The 23,337-nt window shown below is 39.9% G+C and overlaps 1 protein-coding gene across 1 annotated transcript; it reads right to left on the bottom strand.

Moving 5' to 3' along the window:
* Positions 1-64: 64 nt before the first annotated feature.
* On the bottom strand, positions 65-23,186 carry NAT10 (N-acetyltransferase 10). Its single transcript, XM_048949844.1, has 28 exons — positions 23,060-23,186; positions 22,509-22,600; positions 21,680-21,851; positions 21,246-21,368; positions 19,981-20,042; positions 19,011-19,125; positions 17,634-17,741; positions 16,699-16,832; positions 16,230-16,323; positions 15,773-15,871; positions 15,154-15,290; positions 14,534-14,658; positions 13,964-14,114; positions 13,403-13,499; positions 12,554-12,670; positions 11,525-11,626; positions 11,345-11,419; positions 10,816-10,932; positions 10,494-10,627; positions 8,532-8,580; positions 7,804-7,897; positions 7,611-7,721; positions 6,390-6,562; positions 5,749-5,868; positions 4,688-4,786; positions 4,205-4,278; positions 1,555-1,638; positions 65-661 (listed from the first exon to the last, which is right to left on the bottom strand). Exons 1-28 carry the CDS (start codon positions 23,165-23,167, stop codon positions 568-570), a joined length of 3,060 nt encoding a protein of 1,019 aa, XP_048805801.1. The 5' UTR covers positions 23,168-23,186; the 3' UTR covers positions 65-567.
* Positions 23,187-23,337: the final 151 nt, after the last annotated feature.

The raw sequence follows: 23,337 nt of genomic DNA, 5'->3' as shown, positions 1-23,337 counted from the left end.
GTATTCTGAAACTTCTTGAGCAGGGACCACCTCACTGACAATGGGGTTAGGGCTCAGAGTAGCCAGCCCCAAATGAGAAGTGTGTGTCCCCCACACTGGCATCTCCCCACAGCTACAAAAGAACAGTTTTACTACTGAACCAGTATCTGAATAAATCCAGCTGTACAGCAATGCTACAACGCAGTCATGTACCAAAGGATAATGCATTTCTATGCTTTGTTATCCAAACTTTTTTTAATAGACATCAACCATTAAGAAGCAGGAAAGTTTAAAGATTGATCTGTCAGTCTGAATGGAAACTGTAGCTGCTAAGGCACCCTCCTAATATCCCAGTGTTCTGCAGACTGCCTCATGCAAGCTTTGCAGTCACACTTCATAAAACATCTCCATAGACCGTCTCCTGGCAGTGTCACTGCACTTCCCTTAATACACTTTTAAAATGCCTTATAAGCTTTTCCTTCTCTTCAGCATTTACCCTCCTGCTCCTCAAGAAAGTCTTTTGGTTTGAAAGGAGAACGGTACAGACCCGTCACTCATTATTTCAAGTTCACTGATTTCATTTTAGAGTCATTTCTTCCGCTTCTGCTTTATATCTTTAGTCTTCTTAAACTTCTTCTGCTGCTTGTGTCCTCTTACCATTTCTAGTTTTCTTTTCTTCTCACTGGGAAACAGGAACAAAATATCTGTTAAAATGTATGCTGGATGCCCACCAAGATGCAAAATTCTTTTGAGGAGTCTACACAGAAATGTTTGCCTCAAGACTTCTGGGCCAACCCAAAGAAGGTGGTTGGAAGGAAATAATTCCAATTTCATGGGTCACTTAGAGTCTTTTACAGAAAGCAGGAACAGGAGTACAATATAAAACCTCTAGACACTACAAAATCTTTAGCCTGACTTGAATAAGGGATCTTTATTTTTAGCTACATTTTGTCATTGCTTTTCAAGGCTGTAAGTTATGTTTCCTAAAGGCTATTCACATAGGGCATCTGGAAGTTAGAGTAACTGAAGAAAAAAATAGTTATCACCAACAGTTGTAGATGTAAGTACACAATTTTACTGCTGCACTACATTCTGACTAGATCAAATATGACAGAGCTCCAGTCTTTATAAGTACTGACAAGACTCCTGTGCTTCTGTAAGGCTTCTAGACATTCAGAGCTCCCAGCATTCATGAAAAGAATATGAATACACAAAAGGTAAAATAGAAGGAAGACCACATAATTACTTAAGTTGTCAGTCACCATGGAAAGGGAAAACAATCAAGGGGAACAGGCAAGTCTCAACTGTAAATCTCCAAGTGAAGAAAGCCTCCATCCTGCGCAAGGTAAAAGAAGATGGACTAAAAGGAAGAAACTGCAGAAAGGCAGACTCAGCATCTTGCAGGCTTAAGCTCAAATTTGAAAGAATCCTCCACCAATTTCCCATTTTCTCCAATGGGAATATCAGAGGCTCCTGCAGCAACGGGACAAGGATGTGGAACGAGTGCTGTTTATTGCACTAAAGCCAGCAGGAAAGACAAGAGAGACCTCTCCACAGTATTGCAACTTTCCTAACCTTTTCACACTGACGATGGAGGCGTTCTGTCCTGCTTTGCTCAGCACCTCATTCCATTCTTCATCATCACCCCGGATAATATATCTAAGTGAAAAAGGTAAAAGAAAATCCAAGTAAAATTTTCAGGTTTAAGTAGAATAGGACAAAAAGGCAATTCTACTGTCACACACGTACTCTTCAAACAAAGCCAGGGCATCGCACCCAACCAAATCAGTATTTGGAAATACATACAAAACCAGACTGGCAAAGGGATACAAAAGCTTGTCACAACTAGGTCAACAAACAAACTACTCCACAGCTTAATAGCAACCAATGCTTGCGCTCATCCAAAGCTCACCAGTGGCAGATGAAGCTCTTTCTCTCAGAAGCCAGTACTGTGCACATCACAAAACTGTTCTGTGGAAGTCTCTGCCACAAAAGTAGAATTCTGAACAGTGTACCATTTACAAAAGCAAAACAAACAAACAAAACAACCAAAAAACAGAGCTATGGTGCTAATGCTTTCCACAGCAATGGTATATACTTCTCCTTTGCTCAGTAGATTTCTTAGAATATAGGCCTTCAAACACGACAGATTTAAGACTGACAACCACAGACAAAAATGTATTCACTATACAGATTTATTTTTAAAGGATTGAGGCCTTCATTGTTTGGTTTTTTTTTTAATTCTTTTCTTCCCTCCAAACCAAGAAGGATGATTGATACTAAAGGAAGAGGTTGCAAAAAGGAAAGTCATATAATGGAAAGTCAGTGAAATTACCAGCTGCTCTTAGACTAGCAGTAAGTTTGAATGGTACTCTTCCCTGCATGAATCTGGGGAAAACTGAAGACCTGCAGGTTTCTTCTACAAACAGACATTCAGACAACAACTGCTAGGCAGATAGAAATGCCCTTGTTCAAATACCCTGGAAATAACATATGAATTTCAATAGACAAAAAGAAAGTCAGTAGTTACTCTCCATCTCAAGTTCTCAGAGATAGGATTAGACTATGCTTTGCTCATACAAGGCTGAACAACACTGGACAGAGCCAAACCGAACAGCTCTGACTTTTTTGTTCGCTTTCTATAACCTGTATTCAAAAGTGTTCCAAATAGGTTTTTGTACCTCTTTCCTCAGAGAAACAAACAGAAATCTTTTTCTGGATGAAGAAAAAGGGAACATGGTCCAAAATGACAAACAGGCATGTCATACTATCAGATATAAAAAACGAAATTAAAACTTCTATTAAAAAGCAGTGATTATTCTATTTTTCTATTATGACTGACAAATCATTTCAAATCACACCCATTTTTGTCTTACCCTCAAACAAGAAAACCAAAAATTCAAAAAAAAAAAAATTTCCTCATATCTAACCTTGATTAATCTAGAGCCAACATAGATTTTTTTTTTCTTTTGTAATAGCAGTAGAGAGCAATGAATTTATGAGACAAAAAAGAGAGAGAAGGGAGACAATTCAAGTGGCAGGTGTAATTCCTGTTGGTTCAGAAAGAGTGACATCTGCTGACGTTTCAAGGAAGTTCAGCAAGCAACTCAGTATTGTAAAAACTGTACAGCTTTACAACAGCTACAACTATCAAGTATACAAGTCCATGCACACTGCCGTGAGTGAAGAAAGCTCTTTTTGGTTGTTCTTTTCTGTCAGCTCTGGGGTGGTTTTGTGTGGTTTTTTGTTTTTTTGGGGTTTTTTTTTGCTTTTTTTTTAAAATACTAGAATACTAAAATTAGTCAGCTACTATTTTTACTTGAGATGAAGACAGCTGCACACAGAAGAGCCAGCCATGGCACAACATGACCCACATATCCGGGCTTGAGGAAACTAATGACTATATCTAGAAGTACAGAAAACTATCAAATTATAAGGAGTTTACACTCAGGAAGCTTATTTTATTACTCCCCATTATAGAACTACATAAGTTATATACATATAATACGCATTCTCTACACAGCCAGGACCAAGAGCCCCCTATGGATACATAGTAAGAGTTCTTGCCAGAGCAACATAATTTACCACTGAAAGAGACAAAGGAGAACAGAAGCTCTCAAGCTCATGCCAGAGGGGAATTGAACCAGCATTTCCACATCTCCTATGTGCAGTAGTATTATGATGAGCCAGCTCCACCTTTCATAATTCAGTTCTACAGTTCCACAGACACACCTCACTGCTGATCCGCTGTTGTATGCAAACTTACCACCTCCTGCTTTTTGTTCAAAACATCAACTGGAAAAAAGGAAATTGGTAACTTCACGCTTGGCAAAAAGTAAAATTAATGCCCATGACACATTTTTCAGGAAAACAATTAATGTACTGAGTTATATAGGTGAATGACACTGAACAAATAAACTGCTACTGAATTTACCTTCTACTGCAAATTATCTTGTGAGTGTGAAACAAAGCAACTGTTAAGAGAGCTGATGAAAACAATTACTGGCTATCAGGACAAAATACCCAAAGTTTTCATCAGAATAGAGGCATATACTTATCCAACGTGGACAATGTTGAAAGATGCTCATTGCTTTTTCTCATTTGTAGATGGTTTGCAATCACTGCAACTACAGCCTTGTGCACGGTGTGCCAGAGCTGGTAACCAAGCATTCAAATAACCAGCAGGGAAAAACTGGAGTTGAGACTCATACAGATAAATTCTTACTGTGTAAGGTCCATTTCCTTCAGCTTCCCCACTTCTTGCTTGTGTTTTTCTTGGAATTCCTTTGCAGCTTCTTCCTACAAAAGGACACAATACAGACGCACTAAGTGTTAAGTGCAACAGTAACCATGCAATACAAGTAAAACTCCTTTCCCATACAAAGAGAAGAACATCTCATAAAACAAATACCGTATGATCCTGCAGTTTTTATCTTTTATGAAATTTCATTTTTATTTAATGGCTATACATATAGTTGTGATACATAACTCCAAAAACATCTTTGTACGTTCTATAAAAATCTGTATGGTTGATTAGCAAAGCATGACTAAGAATGTAATGTAAAGCTGGCTGGTTTAACTTCCAAAAAGTGACAGACATGACATGGAATAGTTCTAATCCAAGAAAAGTTAGATTACAAGTTTCTATGCTTGAGAGAGCACCATGAGGAGTGTTTATGTATGTGCTAGGAAGAAAATTCATCATTACCAAATCATCATTTAAAGATTTAATCGTTGGCTCCATTACAATGTCCTTTGTTGCTACCATCTGTTCTTCCACAGCCTTTTCCTGGACGGTGTCGAACAACTGAAAATGAAGTAAGCCCACACATGTAAAACAGTTTCTTCTACACTGCTGCTTTAAAATAAATAAGAAATACTGGTTGTCCCCAAAGCAAAAACTCTTCTAACTGTGCAGATATTTCAGGCAGTTGTTTATTTCTGATGCATACATTCTGTCATACTAAAATAAGAAGCTCAAGGTTGCTTCCTAAAGAAAAAAATACATAATAGCTTTCATTAAAAAGTATAAAAAATAACAGCTAAAACTGTCACTCGCATAAGCTCAGAAAGCTGACAGTTAACAATACTCTTTATTAACACACCATTATTTGATTAGGATTTGTAACTAAAAGTTGTATATTAGTTTTCTTGTATGTTACTTTCATTATGCTGAGCAAATCACCTCTCCAATAAGCAATGTGTTAGACTGCAGAAGCTTTGCTACCGTTCCTTGAGAACTAAAGGCCCTAGGCTGAGCAAGCAACAGCAAGCAGATGGCAATTTTTCTCTCTTGCCATTTAGCAACTCATCATGGTTCTCACGTCATCACAAACACCAGGGAAAAAGAAAACCAGACCCAACATTTCTACAGTGCTTTCACTGGAGTTCAAGTCCATCTCTAAATGATATTGGGAAAGTCTCACGTTTGTTTTTTCGTTGTGATGCCACCAAAGCTGTGAACCACCAGAAACAAATGGCTCAAGTTCAGCTGGCTTCACAGGCTGTATGCTCAGCATTTTGTTAAGAGCATTTCAATATTTAAAAACATAACAAGCACTCTCACTTGGGAAAACAAAGTACAGATCAATGATATAAATACTGCTTCTTCCACAAGCATTTTCCCTTCTCACAAAATTTACAGTCATTTTTTGTGGCCATATTAAAAATACACAATTCTAATTCAGCATTCTACTGGCATCACACTCAGTGTTGGAATTACTCTTTGGCCTCATACTACCAAGACAAAGCGTGTCAAGATGCAATTACCTGGACTACTTTGCGGATGATTCTGTTGAAGAGACCCATCAGCTGGCTGCTAGGCAGTTCCACCTCCTTTTCCAGTTGCTCTAGAGATTTATGCTGTAGGCCAATCCCTAGAAGAAGGGCCTGAAGAAATATTTCAGTTAGAGAGGCTTTTAGAGCAAACACTACCATATCCTTTAACTCCCTGCATTTTACCAAGTCCTCGCTCTACTCAGATAATACAAGGCTTCTCTGGCACACGCTGAAGCTTTGCTCAGATGCAGCAGCACACCTCTAAATCATTCTGTAGTCAGCAAGCATTGTTCCATACTTAATACAGATGACTACATCTTTCCTGAGGCACAGGCTCAAGAAACAAGACTTTGAGGCTTTTTTCAGCCATAGTTCACACAGTATTACAAACGAATGGAATACTTCACTGAACATACAACAGAATATGATCCTCTACAGATTTTATTCAAGGCAAAAACTAAAAGCAGAATAATACTATAAGCAGGAGAAATCATGCAAAGGATCACAGAAGCAGCAATCACCTAAAACAAAGTCTTTTTAAAAATGACATGAAATGGGAAACCACTCCAAAATTAGGAGACAGCAGGAAAGTGCAAAGAGTAAAACATGGCAGTTCTCATAGTGAAACATACCGACTGTGCTGCAGAGAGAGAGATATCACCCAACTGGTTGAGAAAAAACATCCTGGCAATGGTAGGTACCATGTCCATGATGAGATGATAGTCCACCATGTTGCGAGAGTACATCTCTAATCTCTTCAGGTCATATGGGATGAAAGCAGATTCTAATTCAGCACGGCTGATGGCTGAACAATAAAGAGACATCAGCATCAAGACTCTTCTTCATAGCTGTCCAGGATCTCAGTATTTAACAAATTCCTTTTTCACATCATTGATTGAAGTCCAACTGCTACCCCATAAATTCACTTCCCAATATACTTCAGAAGGCAAGACACTAGGAAAAACACTGCTATTCAAACTGGCTTGCTTATTCAAGAGCATTGCAAATTTCAAAACAGATCAATTAATTAAGTCAAACATGCCAGAGAAACTAAAAGCAGCAAGAACTGACTGAGAAAAACAGTTTGCTCAGTCTTTCCGTGCTTTATATTGGTTTTGCTGATAACAAACTTTCTTTCCTTGTAGCGACAACCAAACCTTTTTCAACAAGACAGATACTTAAAATCCACAAGAGGCAGATCACCAAGTTGTCTTAAGAGGACTCTCTTAGGCTTACAATGAAAATAGCAACTTGCTTTTAAGGTGGACTTTTAAGCCACGAGGCTTGAAATTAGAATTGTCTTATTTGCCCCATTTTATTACGTTGTCTACGTGTTTTCCCCAGCAGGTGTTGCACTGAACCCCACAACCATGCAGATGGACTAAAGCCTCTCTCTTAGAAAATCCAATTTCCAAATTTCTGATGATAACACGCTCTACCTATTGACCCTTGCTACTCAAGGCTTCCATTTCAACTTCAACAGGCTTCAGTATTCATTTTTTTTGTTTTCACTTTGTTTTCTCATGCCTTTAGCTGCTACACTCAAGGTCCCTCTAGTTTTGGAGCACTTAAATCTTTGATTTAAAAAAAAAAAAAAAAAAAAGCACAGCAAAAAAAAAGAAGAGCAGCACAGAAACACCACCTATTTTCAATTGACAGAAAACGTTCTGATAGTTTTTACTCAAAAATGCAAGCATTTTTTTAGATGATAAGAACAAAACATAGGAACTAGCTCAGAGCAATTCATAGCACTTCACACAAGGCTTCATATTACGCATGTATTTGAGAGCCCGACAAATCTATACAAAGACTTTAAACTGCAATCTAGATAAATATAGAGTGTGGGTACTCACGGGGCTGCGACTGCTGTTTGATATTTTTGTTCTGTAGGATATTCAATGCAAGCGAGGGAGAGAATGTGCTGAACTGGTAGGAAAGTAGAGAAAGAAACCGCCTCCTAAAATCTATACAAGATGAAAAAATAAATTACTGCCATGAACCTCCAGAATAAATATTTCAAAATTTTTTGTTAGTATTAGTTGTTACCTTTCCAGAAGGCAGTAAGCCAAGGTTCCTGCTCAACATCCTCTTCATTCAGCATCTTCATCATGATGCACGAATGCTCACCAGTCAGATCATTCTAATAATGAAGATGCATTTCCCATCATCAGCATCAACTGTTTGCATTCTATGCTAAACTGCAGAAGGCAAAGGTCTTCTAAATCAACAACTCTTAGATCCACTGCTACTGATGACCACCACGAAACGATGAACTTCTACAATTCGGTAAATCCCCATGCTGAGGGATTTTGGCTTCTTGAGATATATTCAACTAATGCTGCAAACCCACTGTACAGCTCAAGAGCCAAAAAAAAACTAAAGCAAAATACAGTGATGAGACAAACAAATTATTTTCTCCAGAAGTACAATAATCACTACAGCTACTTCTGGTAAATACCTAGAAAAATGATGGCAGGCAGTTCAGGGACAACTTGCATATTTTACCTATGACTACAATAATAATAACCCTGACCAGCTGCACCCTTGCTCTATTTCTTTAAGTGTAAATTACTTAGAATTCCACATTCACAACCCCAATACTTGATTCCACTAGTGAACTATTAGGCCAAAAGAACAAAAATGAATATAAAACAAACTCCAAATGTAGTCTCAGAAAACGTTTTTGCCCAAATGAAATCTCACAGAAACCAATGGAAATATGCCCAGTGATTTTAACAGGGCTGGATTTCATTCAAAAACAGTATGCTACTTACTGGTGTCTGCCTTAGATAAACTGGCACAAATCCAGCACGTTTCCAAAACCTAGGGAAAATGACAACAGAAAGCACACTGAGAAATATGGAGCTGTTGATTTTGCAATAATACTTGTGCTTAAATAAAATTTATCTATTATACAAGAGCAACTGTTGAAAGGTAGGCACTACCCTACCAAATAATAAAAATAAACACTGACAGAAAATACCAACAGCAATCTAACTGATTGAAATTCTAACCAGAGCAGTTAAAAATGATCATCATTGCCTCAGAAAATGAATGAAATTTCAAAAACTAGCAGATAAGAAGACCTCTTGTATTCAGCATGCTTCCAGGATCTCTATTAAAACAGGCAAATCAAAAACACCACAGAATCCTTAGGGATATCCTGGGAAAGTGTGAAGGATTTATAGTTCACTTCAGAGACTCCACTCTTCTTCAGTGATCACTTATGGACCAGAGAGAGCCCCAGACAGACCTGAGATTCCCTTTCCATCCTCCTCATCTTGGCTGTGAACTGATACTAATTTCATTTTGCCCAGGAAAAGGAATACTAGTGTGAAGGTCCTGCTGAGATGAAACATATGGCGTCTCAGACAAAAGAAAGAAGTCAGGCCCCAGAACAACTGTCACTGGCAATCCACCTCCACAGGCTAAAGGATGACTACTCATCAGCCATGCAGGATGTTGCAAATTTCAGTAGCAAGCCCTACATGAAAACCCCAGCAACTCTATGTTACTATTCCTCTTTGTTTTATCTGTTCCCACCAAATCTAGCAGAAAAACAATTCAAAACAGTGAACACTTTATCCTTCCTTCTGTCCTGAAAAGAACTGTTCAATAGTGATGAGCCATTTGCTTTATAATTTACAGAGATGAAGCCTTTTCCAGAACTATTCAGTTTGGATGCTGCATTCCACTAAATAATTCACCCTCACATTTTGCTATGAACTTTACAGCATACTTATCACAGAACAAAGCAAGCTACAGTCTCTGTATCTGAAATGCTGAATCACACACATCTGTCTAACATCACTCTGACTGGGTCAGTCACAAACCCGCCTCCTTGGGTCTTCTGTTGGACTCAATCACATCTTTTGTGAAATGCTCCTCTGTAAAAGTGGACAGGCCAGCACAGAAATTTTGGTTCTGTGGTTCAGATCCAAAGTTTCAGGTGGTAAATTACTGCTTTGCTGTTAGGTTACTAACAGAAAGAATTTTACGTAGTTTTGAAACTGTCTCCCAAACCATGGATTCAACACTTTTCATACAGAGTCTCAGAAATGTAAATATGTTACAGATATAATTTTTAAGTTACAATTTATTATAAAAGTTTAAGTTCTTGTATAAAACTATAACATGGAGAGCAAACTTTAGAAAAATTATTATTATTATTAATTATTTAGAAAAAATTAAACTATTTATTGCTGCAGTAACTCCGTTCCTCCTTGGTGAGAAAAATGAGAAGCAGCAGCAATTTCTGTTGAAATGTATTTACATTAGGAAATGTAAATAAACAAGTAACTTTGAAGTTAGCAGCAGCTCTTGTTTCTAGAGGTCACGAGAGTATTTAACTCATCCCTTTTTATTACAGGTTTTTCTTACTGTTCTAGCTTAGAAAAAACAAGCAGTTAAAGGTAATTAACTGTTCAGAAGGGTCACAGAGCTGATTGAGAAGAGAAAGGGTTTTCCTTCACAATGATTTTGAGGGAAAACTACTCTGAAGGATGTGCTAAGTGATTAGATTCAGCTACACTGCACAAGAAAAGGTCCTGCAGGAGTACAAGGCTTGGAGCTGCCCAGATTTTGAAATCAATGGAAGCATGGAGAAAGGAAGAGGATGCCTGAGAGGTAAAATATTTACATCTATATTTATACTATTCCCAAATTGCAGATATTCTATTATTTATATAGCTATGCTTTTACACTGGGTGTAACTAGTAAACAGAACAAGATCTTACTTAAGTAATCTTGGTGTTAAGCCATATGATACCCCAAGGTAGTCTAGACTCTCAGCTGGTCTCTCACTCAGTTTGAGAAGTAAAGGTGGCAAGTCTTTCCGAGGTGTCACAACTTCTTCTAACAAACTAACAGTCTGAAAGAGAAAGTGGAAATGAGTTAACAGCATTGTTCAGGGCAGTCTACAAATTAAATCCTTTATTCTGTACAAAGAATAAATAGGAATATTCTGTATTTACTTAGATAAATCAATATTGAGATTTACAGCAAGAAGTAGATAATTTAGCACAAGGAAAAAAGCGATAAATGGACTGAGTTCCATACCTCACTGCTTACAGTTGCAATTTCTTTTGGCTTTTGGATTGGTTTTTCTTCCAAACATGGGAATTTGCCTTCATAGTACATCTGCAGTAAATTCAGAGCTCTGCTGCCATAGCCCATCTGTGAAGTAGGAAAAATACACTGTAAGCAAAAAGACAGATCTGTTTTCTAAAGCAGGACGACATTTCCCCCTTACAAATCCATTAACAATCATAAGTTTAAAAATTATTCAGCCACTGCAAAAACATATTTTGATTGCTACATGGGAACTCCATGGGGAAAAATACCACAGAACCTGATGGATGACCAAAATCACAACAAGAGCCCAGTCAGGAGCTCAGGACAGCACAGTAATTGCCATTGCATATCTCTGGCGTTCTGAAAACATCAAACACCAGTGTGAACATTTGGTACTCTCACAATAAGCGTCATTGCATCTACATTGCATACTGGGTCAGGCAAAGCTCTGGTCTGCCTGGCTGCTAGTGCCTCTGCTGACTGTTGACAATAACTGGGTTTCACAATACTTTACCCCCTGATAATCTGGATGAACTGCAATGCGAACAACGCGCCCACCAGACAGGGCCCCAAAGTCTGGATCTTGGAACTGCATAAGAGACAAAAGTCAACTTGAGTTACTCAGGATACTTTGGAAACAAGCAATAGCGCTGCAAGATATCACTGGTGTGAATACACAGCCAAAATTATTTACCTGCTCTGAAATGGTCCAGGGAATAAGATCACCAGAGGCTTTCTTTCCCCTAGAAAGGCTGTTCATGATAGATTGGCGAGAGATCTCTCCCTCCATGCACACCTGCCAGAAAAGGTAAAAAGGCCATGAATGGAGAAAAAGTTTTTCTCCCGCAGTCATTCCACCAGAACGTATCAAAATCTATCCTCAGCTGCTGAGTGCACTATGCAGAACTGACGTGTCACCTGATGCCTCACCTGCAACATGGTGAGCTAACAGATATGTGCCAACGAACAGGCTCTGTCCCTAAAACCACTGTCTCAAAAAGCACAGCAGTGAGCAGGCAGGACAGTATGGCACAAAAGAAGCCAAAAGAGATTAAAGCACAGGATGTGCTCTATGTATTTTCTGTAGTCTGCCAGCAGCAAACATTAGATCTTGTCTCCCAGTATTTCTCTTGAAGTATCATGTACTTCTGTAAATGGGCCTTCTTTTTCTTTTAAAATACAGCCAATTTAACTAGTTGCACTGAACACCAATAATTAAGAATCTGTGTTCTCAAGGAAGGAAGGAAGCATACCGTCAGATACTCGGACAAATATTTCCACAACTCTGAGCATCTGTATCTGATGCATTTGTATTTTTGTGTTTCCATTGCAAGTAAAAGGAATGCCAGACACACAAAATAAGCATAATAAACCAGTGAATCAGCACTCTTTGGTAGGAATTTGAAACAGCAGGATGATAATTTATTGAACCAGCAGCTGAGCTTCTCAGAAAGCTTCTCAGCACAAAAATATTTTAAAGTCTGGAATTGAAAGGATCAGCATCACAACATACTTACGCAGCAATTAGTGTTAACAAAAGAAAGCAAAAAAAAACAAAACAAAACCAAACAAACCCAAACAGCCTTAATACACTGTTGTGCTACTCGAAAACACAGCCTGAAGCTACCTTCTACTCCTGGATAGTACACTGCTGCTTCACAGTGTATTATCCCTGCTTCATTTACTGAACAGTTCACTTCATAGATACAGGATGCCCTCTCACCTGAACAACAGCAAGTACTTCTGGTAACGAATTCTGCGTAGGTGGAACAGGAGGCAACAGACAAAAAAGATGATGGGCAGGTGCATCAGATAGCATCTGGAGGTCATTGGGAGAGTTCTAGAAGGTAAATATGGATGAGAAAGGGATGAGAAAGCTCAAATATTATTCCACGAGAAGAGCTCTAAATAGTCCTCCACAGTCTGAATTTAGGTCTATTAAGAAAATTGGAAGTAGAATATTGATGGATGAATCTCCTAACAGGGCAGCTTGTGGTTGTTATGCTACCAAACAACATCTCTTTTGCTAAATTGAAAACTCGTGTTCTCATATACTAAGCTGAGCTTTCTATTTTTATGCATCTACATATCTCTTAGTCTACCGAACCTGAAATAAATTTATTTCATGGGTCAGATTTTTAGTACTCAGTACTTCAGCACTTCCTAATTTCACCAGTCACCCATGGTCTTGAAACTCAAGAGATGAATTATTACTTTTGTCAATAGTACAGCAATACTGCTCTTTTGCTTAACTTGATGCTACTAAGATACTGTGAAGAGAATTGCAGAAGAGTGTTCATCACTGATACCAATAAGCTTGTAGGCTCACCTGGAATTTAGCCTCCCGAATTTCTCAAGACAAAAATATTTCAGTTACCTGTAATTCCAGTGTATTCAGGTAAGGCTAAAGATTCTCCTTCTCACAAGAATACAGGTATGTATACAACAAAAAACAACTGAAGCTGAACAGAAATTTTCAATAACACCAATTCAATCAGACTTCCTGTAACAAGCAGTACTCCCTCCACAAAATTCCTAGCTGAAATTTTGACAGAAGCGGCATGACCTTTACCTTGTAGTGTGAAGCCACATAAAGGGCCATCAGTCGCTGCAGAAAAACTTCTGATGCTCTGTGGTAACAAAAGAGTGTGTCTCTATTTACATAATATCTAAACACAGCGTTAAGGAATTAAACTCCCTGGAAAATGGGGAAAAAAATTCTCCTTGTTGGTTTAAGTTATATTTTCCACTCAGCCTCAGGCTATGTGCAGGCTTAAGCAATTAGGAATCTACAGCTCTATCTACAAGAGTGAATTAACGACTGGGTATTGTTTATAACTTTCACTCCCTCAATCTGTAAAGCTTTGCACTGTGTAACTCTAACCAGGATTTCCTTCTGCTCAGCCCTTCCTTAGTCGCTGCAATAAAAATAAAGTTTAGTAATGTCCTGGTAACACAGGGATCGTATCAGGTAGTGATAAGAGCTCAACTCCAGAAGCATGGTCTTCTGCCAAAAGATCGTGCTCTGAGGTTACCACATCAGCTTGAGAATTCACAGCACATAAGCTTGAGAAAGCCTGCATCACCCAAAAGCAAGATATTTTACCAGAGCACATCACTTGAGTAAGGATACAGGTCACAAGCCTCAGGCAGCGGGCAGCCGGAGATAATTCTGGTGATGCTGAGACAGTCCAAACACAGCAGATCATTCAGCCATTTTTCAACTGGATCACCAGGTGCATATCTGATTGACTCATGGAGGGAGACCTCATGCAATGTACGAGCTGCAAAGACATTTCAGAGAAAAACCTCCAGTACTGGAAGTTACAGCCAGCAAAGAGTTCAATAGGATCAGCGCCCTCTGAAGGGCTCCCGGGAGATTAGAAACACACCCAAATCTGAACAGCAGAGAAAGCACTTGAAAAGTAACTGCTCCAACTGGAGCCTTCACAGTCTGCTTCTTCATGTAAGATCAGGAGGAAGGTACAATGATCATTGCTTGCATAGCTTTGATCCCCTAAATGCCTTGACATATGAAAATCATGAGGAAAAAAAAAAGATATGAGAAGAGCTTCCTCATTTCTCCATACCTCTACCTTCCTACAGCTGCACAGTACATGGACACATGGGACACCCACAGGGATTGTTGAGCAGCGACACCAGACATCAGGGATACACTGTAGTCCAGAAATCAATGGAGTACCTGAGGCAAGTTTGGCTGTAGCTGTAGATTTGTTCTCTGCTGTCATGGTGACTTGGGCTTGTGCACTCTGTTGCCGGAGCTGCTGAATAAGCTTCAAAGACAGCGATCGACCAGTACCCTCATACCTGCAAAACAGAAGACAAAAGTCTGTAGCAAATGACCAAACGGCAATCCTGAGCCATGAAGAAGCTCCAACACAGAACTATGTGCCATTCTGAGGCCTTTAGTGGCTTCAGCCATCTGCGAGAATTGCTGTGTTTTGTCGTTGTTGCACATATAGGACAGAGCAGCCTACCCTGTCACTTTTTTAGTCTCATCATACCAGATAGAAGTTTTCACTGCTCTCCTAACAGATTGCAGAATCTCATTCATATGCTGTTCTTAGCAGAACAGAAGAGGTGTAAGACAAATACTCAATGAATTTGCAGTGGAACCAAAAGGAAAGAAGCAAGCGCTTGTACTGACTGTGTCATTCTGAAGAGCAGTTCCATATGATCAAAAATAAGCAAGACCCAATTATGATAGTGCATATTATAAAAAGAAACACAGTAGACAAGAAATAGTCAATTAGCAGTCACAGAACTGCTTTCCCAAGTAGCCTGGAGATGCTCAAGTCTTACCCATTGATTGTCGAAGCCATGAAAACAAGGTAAGGGCCTAGCAGTTTTTTCACCAGGGGGAGAGGAATGGCAGCAGCTTCATCAATTACCACAAGTTCAGCCTGACCCAGTTTCACAGAATCAGCAGGGTGTATGTACTACAAGGAATGAGAGGACACCATCAACAACAGCTCTGGGATATAGGGAAATATCAGAGATGGCAAAGCTTGAGATCTGACAATCCCTGTTCCTCATGAATGAAGAGAACCCATGGGAAAGGGTTCATGTTATCCTAACAAAGGCACCATCACACATATTGTTTTAAACATTTTTGAAAACATTTATCTGCATAGATCACAAAAACAAAGAAAATCTAGTAACTAGAAACATATGCTCTTCCTTCACTATTTGTTTCACCTTTTTTCACTTCTGTTTCAAGAAGGAATGCAGAAGCAACTACCAGGGACACTCTGTAATCTACAAGTTATCCACAGAACGATGTAAAATATTTTATGCAAGTCACACACCAGATTGAGGGTCTGCCTCAAAGCAAAATTATCCACAATAGTTACATGTTACATAAAACAAACAGTCATGAATAAAAAAATAGAAAGCTCAGTGTGCAAAGAAGGCCAGCCACCTGAATAGTCTGTCTGTGCTCCTTGAATACATTCACTCTGACAACTGCTTTGTTAAATTCCGGGTTTAAAGACTGAATAATCTCATAGTCCAGGTGTTCCTAAAAGAAAACATTGTAAAATTGCATGAACAGTCCAAGAGCTTAGAAAAATACAGTTTGTCATCACCATCAAAACACATTTGCTACACGTGCCCTGATATTTCAGATTACCATTGAGAAACCTTGTACTGAGAAGATTTACCTGTTAAAAACTATTTTCAAGCAGAAAGGAACCAAATTTCCCAACTTATAAATATAGAGGTAAACGTACTCATACTATGATTTGCTTTCACAGAGCATTATTAAACAGGCTGGTAGGGCAGAAGCTGATACACACAGCAAACATTGGAGATGAGATGCAAAGTACTCCTAAACAGGAACTCTGCGAAAGCATTGCAAAACGGCCTGCCCTCCTTACCTGATACTGCAGTGCATCAAAGCCTTTAAATATGAACTCAAAGAGAGTGTGAAGGTTATCAGGACTTGGCGATGTGACAAAAATGTTGGAGTAACTGCAGAGAAAAATAAAACAAGAATTTAACTCCTTTTCTACCAAATTTACGCACAAAGGATTCATTTTAATACGAGGGGTTGATTTTACTTAATAACCAGATAACTTTCCAACTTAATAACAGCAGATTCCTTTATATACTTATCTCACTTTTTACCTTGTGATTGATTTTTAAAGACTGAGGATTTCTGATTACTATAAAACAGAAAAACTTGAGTATCAGCTTAGGCAGCAATTAAAACATACAAGAACTACAAACGAGAAGGATGTAGGGCTGGAAATTGTAAATATATTAAAATCTTATCATAATTTAAAAAAAAAAAAAAAAAAATTAACGGATGCAAATAAAACTTGGGACATGGGGGACATTCCTCACCCAAAAGCTACCGCTCCAGCTATAGCCAGTCCCAAAGCAGCAGATTTACCACGTCCCCTGGCTGCTGTTAATGCCACAGTGCTCCGCAGGGTTTTCTCAGAAATGGCTTCAATAAATTTCAGAACCGCTTTTGCCTGATGATCAGAAAAATACAAGAAACTAAAATTCACTTTGACTATGTTGTTTTTGGCTTTACGTATGGGTTTGCCACATGAATTTTCCTTAGTACAGGAAGGAGAAGAAAAACAAGATGAGACAAATAATAGGAAAGAAGCTGCTTGATCCACCCAGCTCTTGAACACGGTCAGGCTAAAACACACATGAACAATCAGCACAGCTCGATTACTACTCCCATGCCAATGAGCACAGAATACAGTCAGAAAGACAGGAAGAGGTACACTGCTAGGGGAGGAGGAAGATGAACGGATCTGGACAGTGAAAAAGCCAACTATGAAAACGCTTTAAAGCAGTGCGTAAATCTCAGAAACTCTGAACAGTAATTTCTCAGTGTGAAACAGGAAAGAAATTACAAAGGGGTCTTTTCCTGTGCACTGGTCAGTGATTCTCAAATGCGACTAAAAGAATTGTCAGGGAAGCAGTTATGAGAGTACACTAAAACACAGTGCAGACCGTTAACATTTATTTCCTGCTTATTTCAAACCCCCGAGTTACAAGTTCATCAACTTTTTAAATGCTAACTTCTCCAGATCAGCTTCCTGCCTCCATTCTAGCCCTTCTACTTATTCCCAACCTTATAAAGAAAATCACTTTGAGCTATTCTGTTCAAACAATTTTTCAAGAAATCTTTCTCTCTAAGACAACTCCCATCAACATTCACGCTCTCGGATTTGATTACTTGAAAGATGAGACACAAATACTGCTCCTACAGTGACTGGGCAAGCACCCAGGGTCTTGCATTTAAGTATTACACCAACCTGATCCAAGGTTTTACAGCCATCCACCAGAACTCCTACAGGTTGTGTATCCTGCAGGCTCTCCTTCAGCTCTTTCAGCTCCAAGTCTTGCGGCCGAAGACTATCTTCCTATAAACACAGAGTTTTCCATAACAGGATTAGTAGGACACCTCAGCACAATTATACTTTTGTGATGTCCTGGGATATCTTTCATCAGGTAAAGATATCTGAAAGAAAGCTTCACCACAAGTTGAATATATTATCTAGAGACAGGAAAGTTTAAGTGCATAGACAGGTATTTAACACTTCAATTTTAATGCATTTTCAGAAGAATGGTTACACAACAAGTATCCTGGCTTTCCCAGTCTTGGAAGAAAAAAGCAAAGTATTTTTCAGTACATGGTAACTGGGTAATGGCAGAAAGAAGAAACCACAGACAATTTTTCCAGAAGAATTTAATCTATTTTTCAGTCTTCAGGATAAGCCAAAATGTTATTATGATCCTCATTATGCCTGTCATATGGGATGTACATACTGTAATTTAGAAGGAAGCAGCAGCAATTGGTCAGTTTTCTAACCAATGTAAATATTTTCAAAGCTAATCAATGAGTTTGGACACAAAAGAAATCCATTTCAAGTAGAAACAGATTCTGCCTAATTGGCACTGAAAATTCCAAAGACATCTGTCTATCCATCCAAGAGATGAGCATTTCTGTTGCTGTCAATGTTTTTATAATGTTAAGACATGTTGGTTTTTTTTTTAGCATCAACGCTGTTTACGTTTTTACTGTCTTCAGTAGAATTAACAATAGTATTTCCTCGACCACACAAACCAACAGTTCAAAAGCTTAAAGATTTCTATTTAAATTTATTTCCATTTTTTTCATCTGCAACTGAAAGTGATAAAGGAACGCATACAGCACAAGCTGCATGTCTGGCTTGCACTCAGTGAATGTTTTCTGAGATTTGGCATGCATAATTCACTCAGAAACTGAAACAAGTACCACAGCTTTGAGCTATCAGGTATCCTCAGCCTTTTAATATGCTTCTTTCCAAAGAGTTTTCCCACCTTCCAGCCTTTGAGAAGTCTTTTTGTCTCATCCTCACTGTTCATCAGCTTAAAATCTCTCTATGCACTTCTGAAACAGTAACCACAGCAATTAAGCTTCAACTCACCAGATGAAATGAAAGAAGAAAAAAAGAGGAACAAAAAGACATCTTCCCAATGCTTCACTCACATGAGGTATATTTTCTGCAGAACATTTTTCATCCTCTCTACAAGGCCATTATCTGCTATCAATCAGCATGAAAGGAAACCTTCCTCTTTTTCAGATCTTTAACACTTTTCAACTCCGACTGGTTTCTCCCAACGAAAAGTGTCTGTCATTGCTTACTGACCTGTGACTGTGGTGGGACGGGTGTGATGTTTGCAACGTGACTGGAGATGGGCAAGATATTCAGCTGATCATCAATCACGATGCAATTCTTGCATGAGGCCAGAGACAGAATGAACCTGAGCAGTCAAGCAAAGGCAACTCAGTAAAAGCACTAGCAACACTATTGCATCTTGGTGATTAATTAAACCTCTGTACTAAGTATTTACAGCAAGAGCAGCTTAAAGCTAAGCTGAGACAAGTTCACATAACTGGTCACATGCCTTTTATCAAGAAAGATGCAGAACAGGCATCCACTTACAGGGGCACAGGCCTCCAAAGAAAACCACTAACATATGATGATCCACCAAGAGAACTAGAAAGTAATTTCCAGTGTTTAAGCAGGAGGTAGCTGCATAGAAGTGTAAGACAACAATTGTGACAAATGCTGACCAGCAAAGACTGCAGTCAGTGCCTGGTTTACTCATCCTTCTAATTTCTGACAACACATAAATATCACCTGCATGCAAAAGAACAAATTTTGCCAATGGCTAGAGCAAGGGCTCAAGCACTCAGTAAGAACTTTATAGAACAAAAGGAGAGGAATCGCGTTTAAAACAAAGTTCTAAAGCCACAGAGAAGACTCTACAGTGAGCAGTTCCATGTTTTATAGTAGATATAGTAAGCAGTGAGTACCTGAATTTCCTTTCATCTGTGTACATGTTTCTATGCAGCATTTCAAGAGCAGAACTCAGAAGATTTTACAAATCTGGGCACATTTACACATCCTTTGTAATATAATGCTAAAATTTTGTATACAATTCCTCCAACAAGATATAACATTCATTTCCAGGATAGTACATACAGACTTCACAGAAGCAGCAAAGAAGCTTTATTTATTCTCATGCAAACTTACAGGATACTTTCCCAATATGAATATACAGCGTTGCTCTAGACACCCTTCCTGGACATGCTTTGAATGCCTAATAACATACCTTTCATTAAACCGTCCTACCACGTCCTGGTGTGCCTCTGTTCTATATCGAGAGTGTACATCCTGAAACAGAAAGTCAGTCTGGAGAAGGAGCAGCGCCAACAGTGACACTTACAAGATTATTACGCATGGGACAATCCAATTTGTTCCCCACTACGTCACTCTCTCCATCAACACTGCATCCCAGGCTGGATTCTGACTTTGTTCACTGAGACAATCAAGTATTCCAAATATTGCTTTAAAAACATACTTCTCCCACCAAGACTTTTCAGTGTGGTCTCACATATTTTTGTCTGATTAAAAGGCCACTTGTACTACACACAGAACATTTTAAGCAGCACAGGGATCACAGATCACAGAATCACCCGGGTTGGAAGGGACCCCAAGGATCATGTAGTTCCAACCCCCCTGCCTAGCAGGGCCACCAAACATACACATTCAGATCAGGTTGCCCAGGACCCCGTCCAACCTGGCCTTAAACACGTCCAAGGACAGGGCATCCACAACCTCCCTGGGCAGCCCGTTCCAGGGCCTAACCACTCTCCTAGTAAAGAACTTCCCCCTAACATCTAACCTAAATCTTCCCTCCTTCAACTTAAAACCATTTCCCCTAGTCCTGCTGTTGTCAGCCCTTTTGAAGAGTTTACTCCCCTCCTGGGTGTAGGTTCCCTTCAGGTATTGATAGGCTGCAATGAGGTCACCCCGCAGCCTTCTCTTCTCCAGGCTGAACAAGCCCAACTCCCTCAGCCTGTCCTCATAGGGGAGGTGCTCCAGCCCCCTGATCATCTTAGTCGCCCTCCTCTGGACCCTTTCCAAAATCTCAATGTCTTTCTTGTACTGAGGGATGCTAAGTAAAAATAATTTAATGCTTTAATTCACCTACTGGCGTTATAAACTGTCCCTGCTACAAGGTTAGGTATACTCTGTGTGAAAAAATTATCCTTAGAAATACAAAGGAACGAAGCAGCTAATCTCACTTAGCACTGAGTCAGAAAACACTTTTTTCCTTCACTTTGTCATGTGTGCAAACAGCATAAATAATTTCCAACACTACTGTGAAATGAAGACAGTTGAGCTTGTTGGCAGAACAAGGGTTGGTGTAACTGCCTAAACAAAAGACTCATTCCACGATAAACGAAAGAAGGAGCAGCAAAAATAATGGAAGAAAGACTACAACCCATAACAAAAGCAAAAAAAAAAAAAAAATCACTTAGCATCACCAAATGTAGCTGCCCATCTAAAACAGACACATTACATTGAACATACCATGGTCATTGTATAGAGCTGCTTCAGTGAGTTCATTGTTCTCAGGAGAATTACTACAATTCCACCCCCTTCCACTGTTTCTACAGTTCTAGCTAGCAGGTTTGGAGTCAAGGCCTCAAAATCCTAGGAAACAAAATAAAAAAACCTTCAAAGCTGCATAGAATTCACAAGTGCAATAGCAACTACTAAAAAGAAGAGAAAAACTATAAACATTCTTTATCTGAGTTTAATTCCAGCTTAACATTTGCATTAACCAACTTCCCATTAAAATTCTACCCAGGAAGGCTATGTCACTCCCCACAAAACCCATAAAAGATAAGTAAGGCCATCATAACTTAAGTAACAGGAGCAACAAACAGAATTACTGCAGCTTTTAAACTCAAAGCCACCAATTATAGCACTACATGCCTCAAGCAAAAAGTTTAATTCTTTACCTGAAGCACACACATGCCAAAAGTGTTACCAAGAATCTTATGAGTTTCATTGTAATAGCAGTAGCGAATGTTTGTGGCTGCTATAAACAGTTCAAAAGGATCATCATCTTTTATGTTCAAGGTTCCACTTTTAATCTTCTTCTGCAGTTGCCTCATTCTCTTCTTCCGGTGGCTGGAGAACAAAACTTCATGTAAGTTTTTTTAGGAAAGGGTTTGAGAAGACTGCACTCGTTCCTCATTTCAAGGCTAAATGGAATTCAGAGCTCAGCCTCCAAGGATAAGTCTTGCATTACACATACTGTATTCAGGGTATGTTCCCAAATGCCTTTGGCCCAAAGTGGTTGAAACCACCCAGAACCAGCCGGTTTTGGAAGAAATCATCTGGTTGGAATCATGTAGTTTCAAGTAACCCTTCCCAGCTTTGTGCCCAGACTGCAAGTATGCATGTAAACCTAAGAACTAACATTTTAAACCTTTTCTCAAATGAAAGCAACAGTAACGTCTAATCTGCACCCGGCTGTATATGCTACTGAGGCACTGAAGTTTTGGCCATTTGAGATTAGAAAAGAAAGGGAGAAATAGGCCCAGGACAACAGGGTTAGTGTTGGAGCTACAGAAGGAAAGCAGAAGTACGTAGCGTTGATGCCAACCACACTCCTGAGACTGAATTTTAGCTCTGGAAAATCGAGCATCCTGTATCTCCTACTAAAATAAGACTTGTTTCTCCTGACAACCAAATCAGCCCATGCTGAGCAGAGCAGCCGCAAAGCTTTTCCTTCAGAGAGCACTCAGACATCTACTGCAACACGAGATGTAAAAGGCACCTTACCTGCTAAAGCCCAGCTCTTTTTTGTAACACCACAGGACAGAGGGCCTGGCCTTGACAGTTGCCTTGGACAACATGTGGTGAAGTATAACCACCTGCCAAGACACAGGAACATCAATGCACAACCGCACTCGTAAACTAACATGGAGCAATATATTTTTCAGCAGGGTCTGCTGAGACGAGATGGGGGCAAACTGTTTCAGATAAAAAGACTGGATGGAAGAAAATTTTTTACAGTAAGGGCGGTGAAGCACCGGCACTGGTTGCCCAGAGAGGTGGACGCCATCCCTGAGTCATCCACGGCCAGGATGGATGGGCTGCGAGCACCTGACCTAGCACGGATGTCCCCGCTCCTTGCAGGGGAGGCGGGCCAGATAGCGTTTAAGGTCCCTTCCAACTCAAACGACTCTATGAACGTTCCACGCTGACCTGTCCTCAAGTTTGAAGCCACGGTATCTACCGAGCAACACCGGGCAAAACGGAAGGGTATTTAAACGCGTCGTGAAGTTGAATCCCAGCACTCCTTCCCGGCACCGCAGCCGCGAGGCGCTCACCTGGTCCTTGCCGCGGTCGCCGACCACCACGAAGAGGCCCCTCTGCCGCTCCGCCACCCCGTTCTCAATCAGCACCCGGATTCGATTATCCACCTTGCGGCGCTGCATGGCGCCGGCCGAGCGCTCGGTCCTTCCCGCCTCTCAGCCGCTACCGACAGCTCTTGGCCGCGCTCCGCACCACGCACCCCACGTGGGAACCGCGCGGCGCAAGGCGCGCGCGCCGCCGCTCAAGTAGGACCCCGTGCGAGGCTGTCCTGGCCAGCGCCTGTGCGGCGCGG

Source organism: Lagopus muta, chromosome 6 (genome assembly GCF_023343835.1).
Source record: "Lagopus muta isolate bLagMut1 chromosome 6, bLagMut1 primary, whole genome shotgun sequence".
Taxonomy (NCBI): domain Eukaryota; kingdom Metazoa; phylum Chordata; class Aves; order Galliformes; family Phasianidae; genus Lagopus; species Lagopus muta.
The sequence above is the reverse complement of the archived record's forward strand: the minus strand, read 5'-3'. Positions and strand labels throughout refer to the sequence as shown.

Bases quoted from the DNA above. Each gene is read 5' to 3' on its own strand.
- NAT10 (XM_048949844.1), bottom strand. From the start codon at position 23,167: ATGCAGCGCCGCAAGGTGGATAATCGAATCCGGGTGCTGATTGAGAAC. The intron at 22,601-23,059 runs GTGAGCGCCTCG...GTGTCTTGGCAG, and splicing joins GCGACCGCGGCAAGGACCAG to GTGGTTATACTTCACCACAT. The intron at 16,833-17,633 runs GTTGGTGTAATA...TCTGATCATCAG, and splicing joins GCTGTAAAACCTTGGATCAG to GCAAAAGCGGTTCTGAAATT.